Source organism: Phacochoerus africanus, chromosome 1, assembly GCF_016906955.1.
Source record: "Phacochoerus africanus isolate WHEZ1 chromosome 1, ROS_Pafr_v1, whole genome shotgun sequence".
NCBI classification, from domain to species: domain Eukaryota; kingdom Metazoa; phylum Chordata; class Mammalia; order Artiodactyla; family Suidae; genus Phacochoerus; species Phacochoerus africanus.
The window spans coordinates 53338168-53353939 of NC_062544.1; the positions used below are offsets into that span (position 1 = coordinate 53338168).

General features: G+C 38.0%; 1 protein-coding gene across 1 annotated transcript; it reads right to left on the reverse strand.

Annotated features, from left to right (window-relative positions):
* Positions 1-238: 238 nt before the first annotated feature.
* FBXO4 (F-box protein 4) lies at positions 239-15772 on the reverse strand. Its single transcript, XM_047766409.1, has 7 exons — positions 15543-15772; positions 13788-14023; positions 11451-11671; positions 7673-7748; positions 7391-7566; positions 2092-2267; positions 239-1704 (listed from the first exon to the last, which is right to left on the reverse strand). The coding sequence occupies exons 1-7, from the start codon at positions 15729-15731 to the stop codon at positions 1615-1617; spliced, it is 1164 nt and encodes a 387-aa protein (XP_047622365.1). The 5' UTR covers positions 15732-15772; the 3' UTR covers positions 239-1614.

The window sequence follows — 15772 nt, forward strand, 5'->3', positions numbered from 1 at the left end:
TATTGAAAAAGTAATCACAAAGGATTAGAAAATAATTTTAATGAATGATAATAAATAAACCATACAACAAAACATGTGAGTGCAGCTAAAGAGGGCTTTGGGGGAAATCTATAGCTTTATATTTTTTTTAACTTAAAAAGCAGAAAAATTGTGATTAGAGCATATGGCCATAAAATATAGAACAAGTCAATAAAACCAAAAGCTGATCCTTAAAGAATAACAATAAAATCAATAAAACTCTAGCCAGGCTGATCATGAAGAAAAAAGACACAAATTACCAACATCAGGAATGAATGAGGCAACACAATTACAGTGATTTAATAAAAAAGAGGGGGGGTCTACTTTTGGCATAACAGTATAAAGAGTTCCATGTAATAGCTCCCTAGAGAAACTAGAGAAAATTAATTTTAAAGAATCCTTAATATCTCTGTAAATGCTCCTACGAGCATACAGCAAGTGAAGAAATATTTATTCAAATATATGTGTGTGTGTGTATGTATATGTGTGTATATATTTTTTTTTTCAAATACTGAAATTCAGTAAAAACAACAAGAGTCTGTGGTATTTGAACCAAGACCCACTCCCTCCTTCCCTTCCCCAGCTCAGAAAGATATCTCCATTCTAGACTGGGGCAGCCAAGGAAACAGCACTCTCTCCAAACCAGAGGGCTGTCGTCTGAGGAGGAGCAGGATGGCCACATTTCTCATTCTGCCCCCAACTACAAATTACTGAAACTAAGTGCAGGATAAGTGGACTCAAGAAGTGGGAGCTCTTGCTTTGGAACAGCACCCACTGGCAGGAGGGAGGCTATATCTTGGGTGCAACAGCACCACTAAGAAGACTACACCTTTTATTGTAATTTTAAAACTCCTCAATTTCAATGACATAGGAGGGCTATGACATTTCCTGTGCAAAGTGCAAGTAATCAGTGAGCAGGAGGTCATATGATTATATGAGTTTCTGGAATGTTTTCTCTATGAATAAGGAATAAAATTTGGCTTTAGTACTTCACAAGCTTTCAAAGTTATTTGAAAATAGCAAGACCTTTCATTTATTTTCACCAAATTAGTACTGAATATGATATATAAAGTTAATTCCTACTGTTTCAGAAAAGAAACAGAAGTTGTATGGCCATAACAGTAAGCGAAATTCCAGTGAACATTCCAGCCTTTAAGCAGTATTTTTATTAAAAATAGATAAAAACTCATTTTCTGATAACCAGTTAAGGATCCTTGAAAAGAATCTATTGAAAACTTAGCAAATTTCTTATCCCTCACTAGGGCAAATCTTTAAACTGAAAAGGACAGAAGTCACAAAGAATGAAAGAGGCACAAACTTTTTTTTCAGAATTTAATACTTAAAATATAAAAGTTATCAAAAAATCTTAAAAGGTTCATCTTGGGGCTAAATACTAGCAATGAAACTTTTTTCTTGTAACTGATTTCAAGTAAAAAGTAAAAAATATATATAAAAAAAAACCCCAGCAGCTACAGCTATCCAGTAGAAAGCCTACCTGCAAAAAGGCAGGGCAGAAAGCTGACTGAGCAAATATCCACATCATGACTTTAGTAGCCAGTTTCAAATGCTTTCAGTTCTCAAGGTCTAAAAGGAGGATCATCTTGCATGCTTAGATTCTACTTCTTCAAGAATCCATTGAATGCCATTCGCAAAACCAGTCAGAGTTTCAGCCTCTGTATCTTGAACCTATAAGCAGATAAGAGAGACCACGATCAATAAGAAACTGAGCCCAAAATCTTATAATTATGCATGACATTTTTCTAGACACTAAAAAAAGAATGGAACTAAAAAAAACCCCAATAAACTTTGGGTGAGTCACTCAAGTTTTGCCTTCTGGAGAGCTTAGATAAAAAAATACCATCTTCTCTTCTGTCTTATAATTATCACCAATATGAAACTTGGAGCTCAGCTTTGATACCAATTAAATATTTCCCACTGAATAAGCTACTAAAACTGGTTTTCAGAATGCTACTTTTATTAAAGTGAATGAGTAGGAAAGAATAAAAAAATAAAATCAATTAAAAAGTAGAGTGAAAAATAAGATTTTTCTTACCAGAGAAAAAAGGACCTTACCATCCATGGGTGGTTTAGACGATTCAGATGCAGCTCATGGGCCAAATAAAAACAGGGCATTCTTTTTACATTAGCTTGAGAAATACAAGATAAAACCAGCATTGGTCTTCCTGAAGATCCAAAAGCTGGATCTGTCATTGCCATAATGCGAGAAAATTCATCTTGCCATTCGTGTCCTAAGGAATGCAGTCAAAACCCTTAATTTGCGTTATTTGTAATGATTTAAAAATAATAAAATTAAATTAAAAACAAGGAGAGCAAAAAATTACCAGGATCCAAAGATAACAATCTGTCTCTACTGCTGTGTTCATTTACTGATCTTTCATAAAACTACATTAATCAGCCTTGCAAGGAGAGGAATTTAGGTGAAATTAGAACAAAATCAGTGCCATTCAGATATCTCTATGGTTTAAAAGCAAAAATACTTTAGTTCCCCTGTGGCTCAGCGGGTTGAGAACCTGACCAGCATCCATGGGGATGTGGGTTCAATCCCCAGCTCAGATCTGGTGTTCTGTGGCTGTGGCAGCTACAGCTTTGCCTGCAGATCAAGCCCTGATTTGACCCCAGAGCCTGGGAACTTCCATATGCCACGGGTACAGCCCTAAAAAGACAAAAACATAAAAATGAAAGCAAAAATACGTTGATATATTTTCCCCTCACAAATTCTGTAGCTGTCACTAGCCTTTCTTTCAAAGACATTAGTTTTAAAAACTGAAACCTATAGTTGACATATATATACATATAGCCTTTTTATGTATACATATATGTAAACATACAAACTTTTCATCCAAACTGACAACCCCTGCCTTTCACTGGAATATAAATCACTGACATTTTGTGGTAGGCAGAATTCTAAAATAACCCCAATGACTCATACCCTTGTATAATCCTTTCCCCTCTAAATGTGGGAGGAATCTGTAAATATGATGGGATATCACTGACATAATTAGGCTGCATTATAAGATAAAGCTGACTTCAAAAAAGGGAGAGTATCCTCTGTCAGCCTAATCTAATCAGGTGAGCCATTAAAAAAGATGAGATTCTTCCTATTGAGAGAGATTTTCCATTGCTAGATTTGAAGACAGAGGGAGTCACATGGCAAGAAATGAAGATGGCCTTTAGAAGAGCAGCCCCCAACTAACAGCCTCAGTCCTAGAACAGTAAGGAGCTGAATTCAGCCAATAACCTGAGTGAGCTAGAAAGCAGATTTTCCCCAGGGCCTCCAGAAAGGGATGCAACCCATCTGACACCATAATTTCAGCCTGTGAGACCCTAAGCTAAGAACCCACCCATGCTGTACGCAGGCTTCTGTCATAGTGAAGTCTGAGCTAATACACAGACTTTGTTTTTTTTTTTAACGGCCACACCCAAGGCATATGGAGGTTCCCATGCCAGGAATTGAATCTGAGTCTGAACTGCAGCTGAAGCAATGTCAGATCCTTTAACCCACTATGCCCTCAAGGAAATTAAACCCAAGCCTCCTTAGTGACCTGAGCTGCTGCAGTGGATTCTTAACCCACTGGGAAATCCTAAATAGATGTTATTTTTAAGCCATTAGTTTGGTAGTAACTTGTTATATATTAATAGAAAACAACTATTTAATGTAAGTATCAACACAATACATTTAAATCTATCATATACCTCTTGAATTTTGACTTGTCCCATCTATTCTTTGTTCCTTTTCCCTCTTTTCCTGCCTTCTTTTGAATTGAGTTTTTTTTTTATAATTTTTTTTTATTTTCCCACTGTACAGCAAGGGGGTCAGGTTATCCTTACATGTATACATTACAATTACATTTTTTCCCCCACCCTTTGTTCCGTTGCAACAAAGTTCTCAATGCTATTCAGCAGGATCTCCTTGTAAATCTATTCTTTTATTCTTTTTTTTTTTTTTTTTTTGTCTTTTTGCTATTTCTTGGGCCACTCCCACGGCATATGGAGGTTCCCATGCTAGGGGTCGAATCGGAGCTGTAGCCTCAGGCCTACGCCAGAGCCACAGCAACGCAGGATCCGAGCCGCGTCTGCAACCTACACCACAGCTCACGGCAACGCCGGATCGTTAACCCACTGAGCAAGGCCAGGGATCGAACCCACAACCTCATGGTTCCTAGTGGGATTCCTTAACCACTGAGCCACGATGGGAACTCCAAACATTATACAACTTTTTTTTTTTGTCTTTTTGTCTCTTTTGTTGTTGTTGTTGTTGTTGTTGTTGTTGCTATTTCTTGGGCCGCTCCCGTGGCATATGGAGGTTCCCAGGCTAGGGGTTGAATCGGAGCTGTAGCCGCCAGCCTACGCCAGAGCCACAGCAACGCGGGATCCGAGCCGCGTCTGCAACCTACACCACAGCTCACGGCAACGCCGGATCGTTAACCCACTGAGCAAGGGCAGGGACCGAACCCGCAACCTCATGGTTCCTAGTCGGATTCGTTAACCACTGCGCCACGAGGGGAACTCCCTGAATTGAGTTTTTTTAAATGATTCCATTTCATCTTCACTACTGGCTTATTTAATTATACCTCTGTTATACTTTAGTTTCAGCTCAGGGCTTTACAGTGTATATCTGAAACTTATAATAAACAGTCTACCTTTAAAAAGTATTATACAATTTCACATGTAGAAACTTAAAACACTACATTTCCATTTCTGCCTTTCCATGCTGTATTCTATTGTTACCTTATATTGTATTTAAAGATATTATAAACCCATAATACACTGTTACTGTTTTTCCTTTACATAATGATAAAGAAATTAAAATTAGAAAAAAAGGAGTTCCCGTCGTGGCGCAGTGGTTAACGAATCCGACTAGGAACCATGAGGTTGCGGGTTCCGTCCCTGCCCTTGCTCAATGGGTTAACGATCAGGCGTTGCCGTGAGCTGTGGTGTAGGTTGCAGACGCGGCTCGGATCCCGCGTTGCTGTGGCTCTGGCGTAGGCCGGTGGCTACAGCTCCGATTAGACCCCTAGCCTGGGAACCTCCATATGCCGCGGGAGCGGCCCAAGAAATAGCAACAACAACAACAACAACAACAAGACAAAAGACAAAAAAAAAATTATGTGTAGCTATATTGTTTCTATCCCACGGCTCATTTTTTTTTTTTTTTTGGTAGATGCAGTTTTCTACCTGGTATCATATTCTTCTGCCTGAAGGGTTTCCTTTAATATTTCTTATAATACAAATCTTCTGATAATGAATTTTCTCAGGTTTGTCTGAAAAATCTTGATTTTACCTTCATTTCTAAAAGATATCTTTGCCAGATATTAGATTCCTCTCCACCCTTTGCAATACTATAAAGATTTCCCTACGCTGCCTTTAGGCTTGCAGCAAAATTCTCTCAGAAAGTCTCTGTCCTTGTCTTTGGCCTTCTATATGTATATTTTGCTTTGCTCTGGCTGCCTACAAGATAATTGTCTTTACCTTAGTTTTCGTCAGTTTGGCTATGATATATTTGTATTTTTTATTTATCAGGTTTGGAGTTATTTGAGAATCTTGGATCTGTGGTTGATTTTAGCAATTCTGAAATTCAGAAATTTCCTTTTCCCTGTTCTTACTCCCTTCATGTTTCTGGACTCCAATTACATAGAGATCAGAGGTCAGCATAGTACACTCTGCAGACCTGTTTGTATAAATAATTTTTTTTTTTTTTGGAAAACATCCATGCCCATTCATTTACAAATTGTTTATGACTACCTTTGCACTATAATAGCAAAGTGAGTAACTGTGAAAGATTTTATGGTTCACATGCCTAAAATATTTACTATCTAGACCTTTAAGAAAATGCTAACCCCTGAATTAGACCACTTAATAGGTTCCCCCAGCTCTTGGATGCTCTGTCCTCCACTCCTAATCTTCTTTGTCTTTGTGTTTTAGTTTGAATAACTTCAATTTATCTATCTTCGGGTTCACAAAAGGTTTCGTTTGTTGACATGTCCACTGAAGGAACTATTTACCTATTAACATTTTTCATATTTAGCATTCCCATTTTACTTTTTCATAACTTCCTTCTCTCTGCTGAAAATGCCTATTTGTTTGCATATATTTTCCACCTTTTGCATTAGATTCTTTAACATATTAGCCATAGTTCTTTTAATGTCCCTTTATAAGAATGCAACATCCAGGTTATCTCTGGGTATGGTTCCATTGACTGGTTTGACAATGAGTTATTTCATTTTGATTTTTTTGTATCTTAAAATTTTTAATTAAATGGTAGATGTTTTGTGTGGAAGAAGAGGAGAGACTGATATAAAGAGGATTTATTCCTAGAAGTGGGCATGCTTCTTCTTCTGTTAGGTCATTTATACAGTAGGATGAGTTTAACTAAGTCAGTAGTTGAGCCGGATTTTGCTTTCGTTGGTATGGTTGATTTCAGTGCATCATAAATTTTAAATTATTTTGGCAGTGGTGTGCTGCTACCCTGTTCTGAGTGAGAACAATATATTGTATATGTATGTCCTACCTGGTTCACAAAGGATTTGGGAAAGAAACTACAATACTAATTTCATGTTATGTATATGGCAGTTATTCAGAATATATGGAAAGTGTTCTTTTTCTTTTTTTTTTTTTTTTTTTTAGGGCCTCACCCACAGCATATGGAAGTTTCCAGGCTACGGGTCGAATTGGAGCTACAGCTGCCAGCCTACACCGCAGTCACATCAACGCCAGATCCAAACTGAGTCTACAACCGACACCACAGCTCATGGCAATGCTGGATCCTTAACCCACTGAGTGAGGCCAAGGATCAAACCCACATCCTCATGGATACCAGGCGGGTTCATTACCACTGAGCCATGACAGGAACTTACTGGAGAGAGTTCTTAATTAATCTACTTAACTAAAGTAAATACTTCACCCCACACATCTCTCTACTATCTGGATAATTAAAATAAAGGTAAAATTTTTCAGTTATCTGTATAAATTATTTGAACAGCACCAAAAGCAAATAAATCATCAATAACAAAAACTGCAAAAGCATATAAAAATACTATGTAGTTATAGTGTCAAACTTTTGCATTTATCAGAATTCTGTAGGCACTTGTCAAAAAAAACAGACGCCCATGACATAATCCAAATCTGTAAGTCATGATGCACCAGGGCAAATATCAGGCAGCTGTGTATTTAACAAGATCCCAGGTGATCCTAATGGCACATCAAAGTTTCAGAATCCAATATTAGCAGTAATAACAGAATCACATTGATAGTTAGCCATGATATTCTTAAGAAAACACAGTAAAGCCTAAAACCACATTTTATTTGCTTTGCAAAGAAAGTGCTTTTAAAAAGAAAATAAGATAATGCTTACTTTTATGAGCTTCAGCATTAGCAACATAGATGAACCCATCAACAACTTCACACACCTTCTGAATTTGTGGAATTACACTGTACCGGCTTCCTTGTTGATCATCCCCTTCATTCTGTAGACTGAACATCTTGTTAACCGCACTTGTATGCTCTTCTCTAGCTCTATCTCTTTCCTTTCTATAAGAAAAATGTAAATATATAACATAGACATTAAACAGGCTCCATCCCCTTAAAATAGTTCATTCCTGACATCTCAGGGAGGCTGCCAAGTAGATAACCTTACCTTGTAGTTGAATATAATATCAGGATGTTGAATTTATGCTGGTTGTGCAACTGAAAACTAACTCCTGATCCAATACCTAGTGAAATAATTATAATTATCAAAACAAGTCATTAATAAAGACAAAGACACCAAAAGATCAGAATGAAAAAAATTGCTCTACGCAATTTTCATTCACACAGTTTAAAACTACAGATAAAGAATAAAAACCTACTAGGTTTTAACATTCCTTTTCATACCATCATCACTATTATTAACTTCATCATCATCTTATCAGCAGCAGCTGTACCCCAACAGTTACTACCATTCATTCTCAAGACTAAGACTTAAGTTTCCTTTTATGTTTCTCATCAGTCTTATACTCTGTGTATACATTCAATGAAATGGCCTTTTTTCCTCATTCTGAAAAGCTGTTTTTAATTTTATGGCACCTTACAAAATAACGGAAATGTGGCAGACAATTAAATTTAAAATAGACTTGGGCTAGAATACTGAATTTGCTACACATACCCATGTTTATGTGAGCCTCAGTTTTGACAACAGAGTATAGAAATAATACATGCTTTTAGGGGTTATTCTAAGCATTAAATGAGATAACATATGTAAAACTCCTAGTAGAGTGACGGGTAAGTAAGAAATGCTAAACACTATCTTCTTACTATGTTCTATCTAAATCATTCAGCATTGTTATTTGTCCTTCTTTTTTAACTCCTTTCCTCCCTTGGCTGTGTTAACACTCAGGGGCTGAGTCTCCTCTTATCTCCTGGAAAGATCTTTCACTTCTTCCTTGGCTTTACTTCTTTTTGCTATATAAATGTCCTCTTAGATCTGTCTACTTCTCTCCATCTTCACACCCCACCTTTTAGTCTAAATTATCATCATCTCTCACTTGCACTTCTGCAGTCATTTCTAACTAGTCTCCTAAATCCACTTCTGCCCCATACTATCCATTCTTCTGACAACAGCTGGAGATTGCTTTAAAATGCCTTTAGTTGGAGTTCTCCAGTGGTACAGCAGCTTGGGTCACTGCTATGACGCAGGTCTGATCCCTGGCCTGGGAACTTCCATATGCTGCAGGCATAGAAAAAAATAAAAAATAAAGGCATGCCTTTAACTATTCCTCTTCCCTTCGAAGCCACTGTTCTTTAGAGAAAAAAAAAAAAAAAACTTTAATATGGCCTCTACTTACCTCATTAGAACAACTCCACATTTCATATCCTTAATACCTGAATTATAACCAATCTAGATATTTAAAGAAGCCATGCCATGCCATCTCATGTTACCATTCCAGGCAATATAGAGAGAGAGATCTTGGTGGCTGGAACTGCAAGCATCCTAGGCAAAGTGACCCTATCCTCTGGCGACCAGGGGCCTCCAAAAAGAGATCATAGAAACGAATTCTACTATATCTCTGATTGCTGTTTTCAACAGTTAACTTGAGAAATTACCTTCTCAATACATCTAACCTGAGCCCAATATGATTTCCATGCTGTTCGGTACCACCTGACAATGGGCCATCACGCTGTTCTTCCCTGACCTTGCAGGGTCTTAAGGCACAATTAGATGGGCATTTTCAAACAATCACTCCAGCTGCTGTCTGGAGAATGAAACTGCCATTTCATAATCAGTAAACATCCCCATATTGTTCCTTCCACCCCATGGTCGGATCTGAAATTGGACTGCCCCTAGGTGCCATTTATCTTGCAGTGGACTCTCAAGTAACGAAGCTGCTTATTCTCTCATATCTCAGGGTAAAGAAATGGAGCATGTGTTCTCTTTACTTTTTAATGCCATGACTTAACCATGATTCACCAACCCTCCTAAAAAAATTCCACCTCTTTGAGACACACAATTTTGCTGTAGTCCCATTTCCCTCTCTTGATCTTGTCATTTACAAATCTCCTTTTGACAATCCTTTCCTCCAAACACTCACTGAAGATTTCAACATCTGGTTCACAATCCTCCCCTCTATCCTCAGAAACTTCCAAGTCCATGTGGACTCCATATGCTTCCCAAATTTTCATTTCCAGCCCAGATCTTTCTCTTGAGATATGCATGCATAAAATAATCCGTAAAGTCATTCATCAAATGTGTATGGAGTACCTACTATGTGCCTGGCACCAGATACAGCTAAGAAGAATGCTGACAATATTTCTGTCCTAATGGACCTTCCATTCTAGTGGACTGCTTATAGTAGGCATCTCTACTTGTATCAAAGTTTCTCTTCCTCCTCCTATTTCCTTAACCTAGTGAATGGCACCATTATCCAATATGAAAATCACCAGAAACCAGGAGTTATTCTTATTCTAATACACATTCAGTCAAGTCTATATCCTTCACATTTTTATCACAATATCATAGTGGTTTCTTAACAGGTCTTCATGTCTTTATAGCCCCTTCTCATCAGTTCTTCCCTCAGGAGCCAGAGTAATCTATCTAAAATGCCATGTCGATTATCTTACTTCTCTGCTTAAGATCCTTCAACAGCTCTCAAATGTTTAAGCTTGGCATACAAGCACCTTCTCACCTGGCTCCACTCTAAATACACAGAGCTACTTCAAGTGTGTCATGCACACCCAGAACTTTCTGCTTTAAAAAATGTAGTCCTCATTGCTTAGAAAATTTTACCTTGTTTTTTTTTTTTTTTTGATGGCCTACTCCTACTCAATGACTCATGTGAGTCATCATTCAATGCAGAGCCTTCTCTGACCCTTACTTTTCTACATAGGAGCTAATCAAACCATATTCTAATTGCCTCTATATTTGTCTTTGCCCAAACCTAGACAAAATACCTGTGGGACAAATAGGAGATTTTTAATGTTATTTGCATTAAGTCTCCACATCTTTATCATTTTTTTTAGAGCCACACCCCCGGCATATGGAGGTTCCCAGGCTAGGGGTCAAATCAGAGCTGCAACCACCAGCCTACACCACAACCATAGCAATGCTAGATCCAAGCCACATCTGCAAGCTACATCATAGCTCACAGCAACACCGGATCTTCAACCCACTCAGCAAGGCCAGGGATTGAACCTGCATCCTTATGGATACCAGTCAGATTCATTTCCACTGGGCCACAATGGGAATTCCAAATCTCTGCATCTTTAGGAGTTAATAGGTGCTTTCCACAAATTAGTAAAGCAGAAGCTAGATTACACTATGTTTATTATATATCTTGCTTACCAAACTACACAGTTGTTGTTGCCTTTGTTTTTCATAGAAATAAAGGGAAGATGATAATTTAACTCTTTTTGTTTTGAAATCCCAGTATATGTCAGAGTACTATGCTCACAGTAGATACCGAATGGGTTTTACTGTTAAAATTCTTTTAAAATATGGTAGGGAGTTCTCCTGCGGAGCAATGCTTAAGAATCCAATGCTTGCTGTCACCGCAGAGGCTTGGGTTGCAGCTGTGGTGTGGGTTCAGTCCCTGGCCTAGGAACTCCCATATGCCACAGGTGCAGCCAAAAATAAAAATAAAAAACAAAAAAAAATTAAAAATAAAATATGGTAAATAGTGTACCAATAAAACATTCTAACAACATGTTATTTGCTTTCACATAATCTTATATTCTGGATTGAGAATATAGGAAGTTTACCTCTTATCAAAAGTTAATTAATTATTTCAGTCTATAGGGACTTATGGCCTCCCATGTACCAAATCAGTATATTTCATTACATCAAAGAGTTAATTAAAAAAACTAATTTATTTCTATTTAACATTAGTGTCAAGCTCAAAGTGCTTGAACTATTCTGTATTGTAGATTAACATGAAAATTACCATCAATCTGCCTCTGAGGCAAACCAGCTGTTGGGCAAAGTTCCTCGGATGACATCAAGCTCAACACCAAAGATGTATTTAGTTCTTCCAAACCTGGTCCAAACATAGCAAATCGTGGTTCATTCTGAATGATCAATGAATGCAAAAATGAGGTGACAGCTCCATACATAGGACGACTAGATTTTGAGGCTCTTCTTGTATATGGACAGCACATTTTATAGCTGTATGAAATTGTCACAATTAGAAAATTAACAGAAGCAAAAATTTACTTAGCTAGTTATTCATTCAATAATATACAATTTATTGGGAACCTGCTAGACACACAGGATACAAGGATTAAAGGGTCCCAGTCCTCACGGAGGGCAATAAAAGACAAACACCATTTTAATATGTATGCCAAGTGCCATGACAGAAAAAAAGCTATGGGAGTAGTAGTGGTCCAGAAGCTGAGGAAGCCTTCTCCAGGAAGTAGTTACTTTCTAACTTTTCATTTAGATTTTCTCATCAAACACTTGCTCTAGCACTTGTTTCAGTGGTTAAAATTCACTACAAGAGCAGTGATTCTCAACCTGGGGAGATTTTGCATCCCCAGGGAACATTTGGTAATGTCTGGATTATTCTTTGTCATCACAACTGCAGGGAGAGTGGGGTACTGCTACTGATATCTAGTGGATAGAGTTTAGGGATGCTGTTAAACATCCTACATGGCACAAGACAGTTCCCATAAGATCTGGTCCAAAACATAAATACTGGCAAGATTGAGAAACCCTGCGCTAAAAATAAAGTACACAGATAGTTAGCATAAATGTCCCTAGAAGTAAAAAAGAAAAAAAAATTACTAAAACTACCAATATAACCAAAAATTTTAGGGTATTTCTATTAACAGCAACAGTTCAATAAATGTTAATGTACAAGAAGGATCAAATGTTCCTTAAATATAACACAGCAAACTAAGAGACATGTGAAAGAAACAACTTCTTTCATTATCTATAAATTTCTGAACTAGCAATTCAACATGCTATCAAAAATTAAAACGAAGTTACTCAAATCAAAATAAAAGCTAAAGGCCTTTAAACCATACTGGCGAAGACAATTACTAATCTTGCAAAACAATCATCTTTACCTAGGAATCTTGTAATTCAAGAAGGAAAAAAAAATCTACTTTGAAGCTAGGTAGATATGGCCAAGCCTCACCACTTTAATTAGTCATATAAACCAATTATAGTCTGAACTTCAGTCTTTTCATCTACAATATTTGAACAGTAACAATCAACCCACAGTCTTAAGGGTCAGAAATAATTTATATGATCAATATGGTAGTTACTACAACTATTAATTTCTCAGGGAAAACGTGGTTCCATAGCACAGATACTCTTGGTGTTATAGTTGGCTGTGGGACAACACAGAGGTAACACCTACAAAGTGAAAGCACAGCAGCTCTTATTTAAACTTATATATATCACATACAGCTTAATCAAGTAGTCTCACAAGACCTGATGCAATGGTATATGTATTGGAAAAAGGAAAGATTTTAAATAAACAAAATATGAAAAAAATCCTAATGTAGTTATTAAATCTAGCACAGCAAAAAATTCTTATCTAAAACACAAATATTCTTTAAATTTTACTTACGATGTATGAAATATGGGCTTTTAATAAAGCAGGTTATATCCAGAACCAACAACATTACATATTTGCAATGTAGCATGATAGGGTTCCAATGTGAACAATCCCTTATAAGTTATATGACCTTTGGTAAATCCATAACCACAATGAACCTCGATTCCACATCCAAAACTCATGGAAGAAACTTCTTATTGGCTGAGGACTGAATAGCTAAACATATGCAGAGAATCCATCACAGAATGCAATACACTATAGTTGGTCAATAACATTAATTCTCTCACCTACATGATATTCAAAAGGGTTAATGTGTTCAGGTGATAACAAAATCTTATTTCTCAGAACCTTAAGAATGGTTTTCTTGCCTGCAAAAGAACTGCTTTCTGAACTCTGGCCATCCTTTTTCTGGATATGGAAAAGTATTTACCATTAACAAAACGATAAGTGTTCTACTAAAGGTAGTAAAATTTTTAAGAAGTTTTACTTCTTGCCATATGAACTATCTATAATTATTCAAATACTCTAGTCAGGTACTAGAGGAAAAACAACAAAATGTGAAAGCTATGAAGGTTTCTATGAAGGAAGTTACTTAACCCCAATCTTTACAAAAGGACACTTAGACTCAAAATTCATGAAAGAAATTAACTTAGACTATTGACTTTAATATAGTCAAATTTAATATCTTCTTTTTAATTCATAAAATTAGATACTTACACTGCCATGTAGTCAAAAAATGAACCATCAGTGACCTCAAATATAGGCTTTTTTAAGATTTCTAGATCTGGAAGAGACTTCCAGTCAACAGAAGACCAAGAAGGAAGATCCCTCAACAGAAAATATCTCCACAGAATTGGATCTCGTACGGTTTCATTCCAATAATGACTTGTACTTCCCAGCTGACATAAATCATGAGGTGAAAGAAATGACAAAATATATAGCTGTACATCAATCTGTAATAGAGGTAAGAACAAGTAGGTAAAAGGGATGAATAATTTATCTTGGCAAACAGCTTTTTGATAATAAATTATAAAATAACAAATAATTACATTATACTAGGAGACCAAAGGTGAACTGAACAGTGTTTCATTTTAATAATTAAATCCATCACAATAAGCTACAAAATTAACAAAGACTATTTATACTAGATAACCAAAGATCGACGTAATAGTCAATGTTTTTAGAAGTTAAATCTGGAGTTCCCATCGTGGCTCAGCGGAAATGAACCTATTATCCAGGAGGACCCAGGTTCCATCCCTGGCCTCACTCAGTGGGTTAAGGATCACTTGTTGCTGTGAGCTGTAGTGTAGGTCGCAGACACGGCTCAGATCTGGCATTGCTGTGGTGTAGGCCAGCGGCTACTTAGACCCTTAGCCTGGGAATCTCCATATGCCGAGGGTGTGGCCTAAACCCTCCCCCCCAAAAAGGTTAAATCTATCATCCTTAAGTTAATTTCCTGCCACCCAGACAGAATCATAAATGAACACTTAATTTTTGAGACACTGAAACATTCCTAAAAAACATCTGATGTTCTGGTATTTTTCAAGGAAAATAACCAATTCATTTAATTTCTCCCCATGGATATTTTTTGCCACATCATTTACCTGAATAAATTAATGAAATAATTTATTCTTCAAAGCAAAATCTTTATCAAGTGGATAAACTTCCCATTTTACCATTGATCAAAGAGTAAATATGTCAGCAGAGTTCTTCCGTAAAATTCCCTTATTTCAAAGAACTTTGGCAATGAAGAGAATCTGGAGGCAATTTAAGCCTGCAGTTTTCAATTCCTGATGCACATTAGACGGGGTGGTGTCAATAGCCTAGCTGAGATACAGAATTTTAATAATTTCTAAGAATTCCTCCTCTCAGTTTTCCCATCTACCTGAAAAGTTTGACAATAAACGATGCGTGTTATTCTTTTGGCCTGCTGTAACTTGAGGCGCTTGTAACTTATTAGTCATTTATTTTCAGCTGACCGGCAGGTTTGTTACTTGAAATATACAGTAAGATAAAAGCTCAAAACCCTTGGAGAGTGTTTTGCGGGACCCCCAGGTGTTTTGGTACAAGGAGCCTGGGAAGAAAGATGCTGAGAATACAGATGCTGGATGCTTTCCCATGCTAACCGGAACGTCTGGAACGGATTCCACATTTCCCTAACCTGATGAAGTTCGGGGTGTCCCTGTCCCTGGACCTGTGCCGGGGGTAGAAACCCTGAGGGTGACGTGGCTGGTTACCAGGGCGCCACCTGAAGGTGAGTTTCGCGGCGACCTTAGGCCAGGTGCTTGGCACCAGCGGTCAACACCACGGCCTTTCTTGCTCATCTGCTGCTCCCGTGATGAGACTGCCCGGAATGGTTGTAGGGAGGTGGCGAGACACAGGCCAGGCCCACAGAGGACCCCCGAAGCCGCCCAAGCGAGCGCCCCTCCCGGCCCGGCCCTGGGTCCTCCGCGGCCGGCGACCGACGCTCACCGGCAGCCGCGACAACGTATTGCCCTCCTCGTCCGCCTCCTCCGGAGAGGCCCTTGGAGCCACCCTCTCCTTCCCCACCGACTGCCAGAAGCTCCTCCAGCCGCTGAGGATGGCAGCCTCCAGGCGACCCCAGTCGCTGTGATGCGGCTGAGGAGAACTGCCTCGGCTGCCAGCCTCGCTTCCCGCCATTGCCGTCGGCGCGGTAAGTAACGCACGTCAGCCTTCCGGCT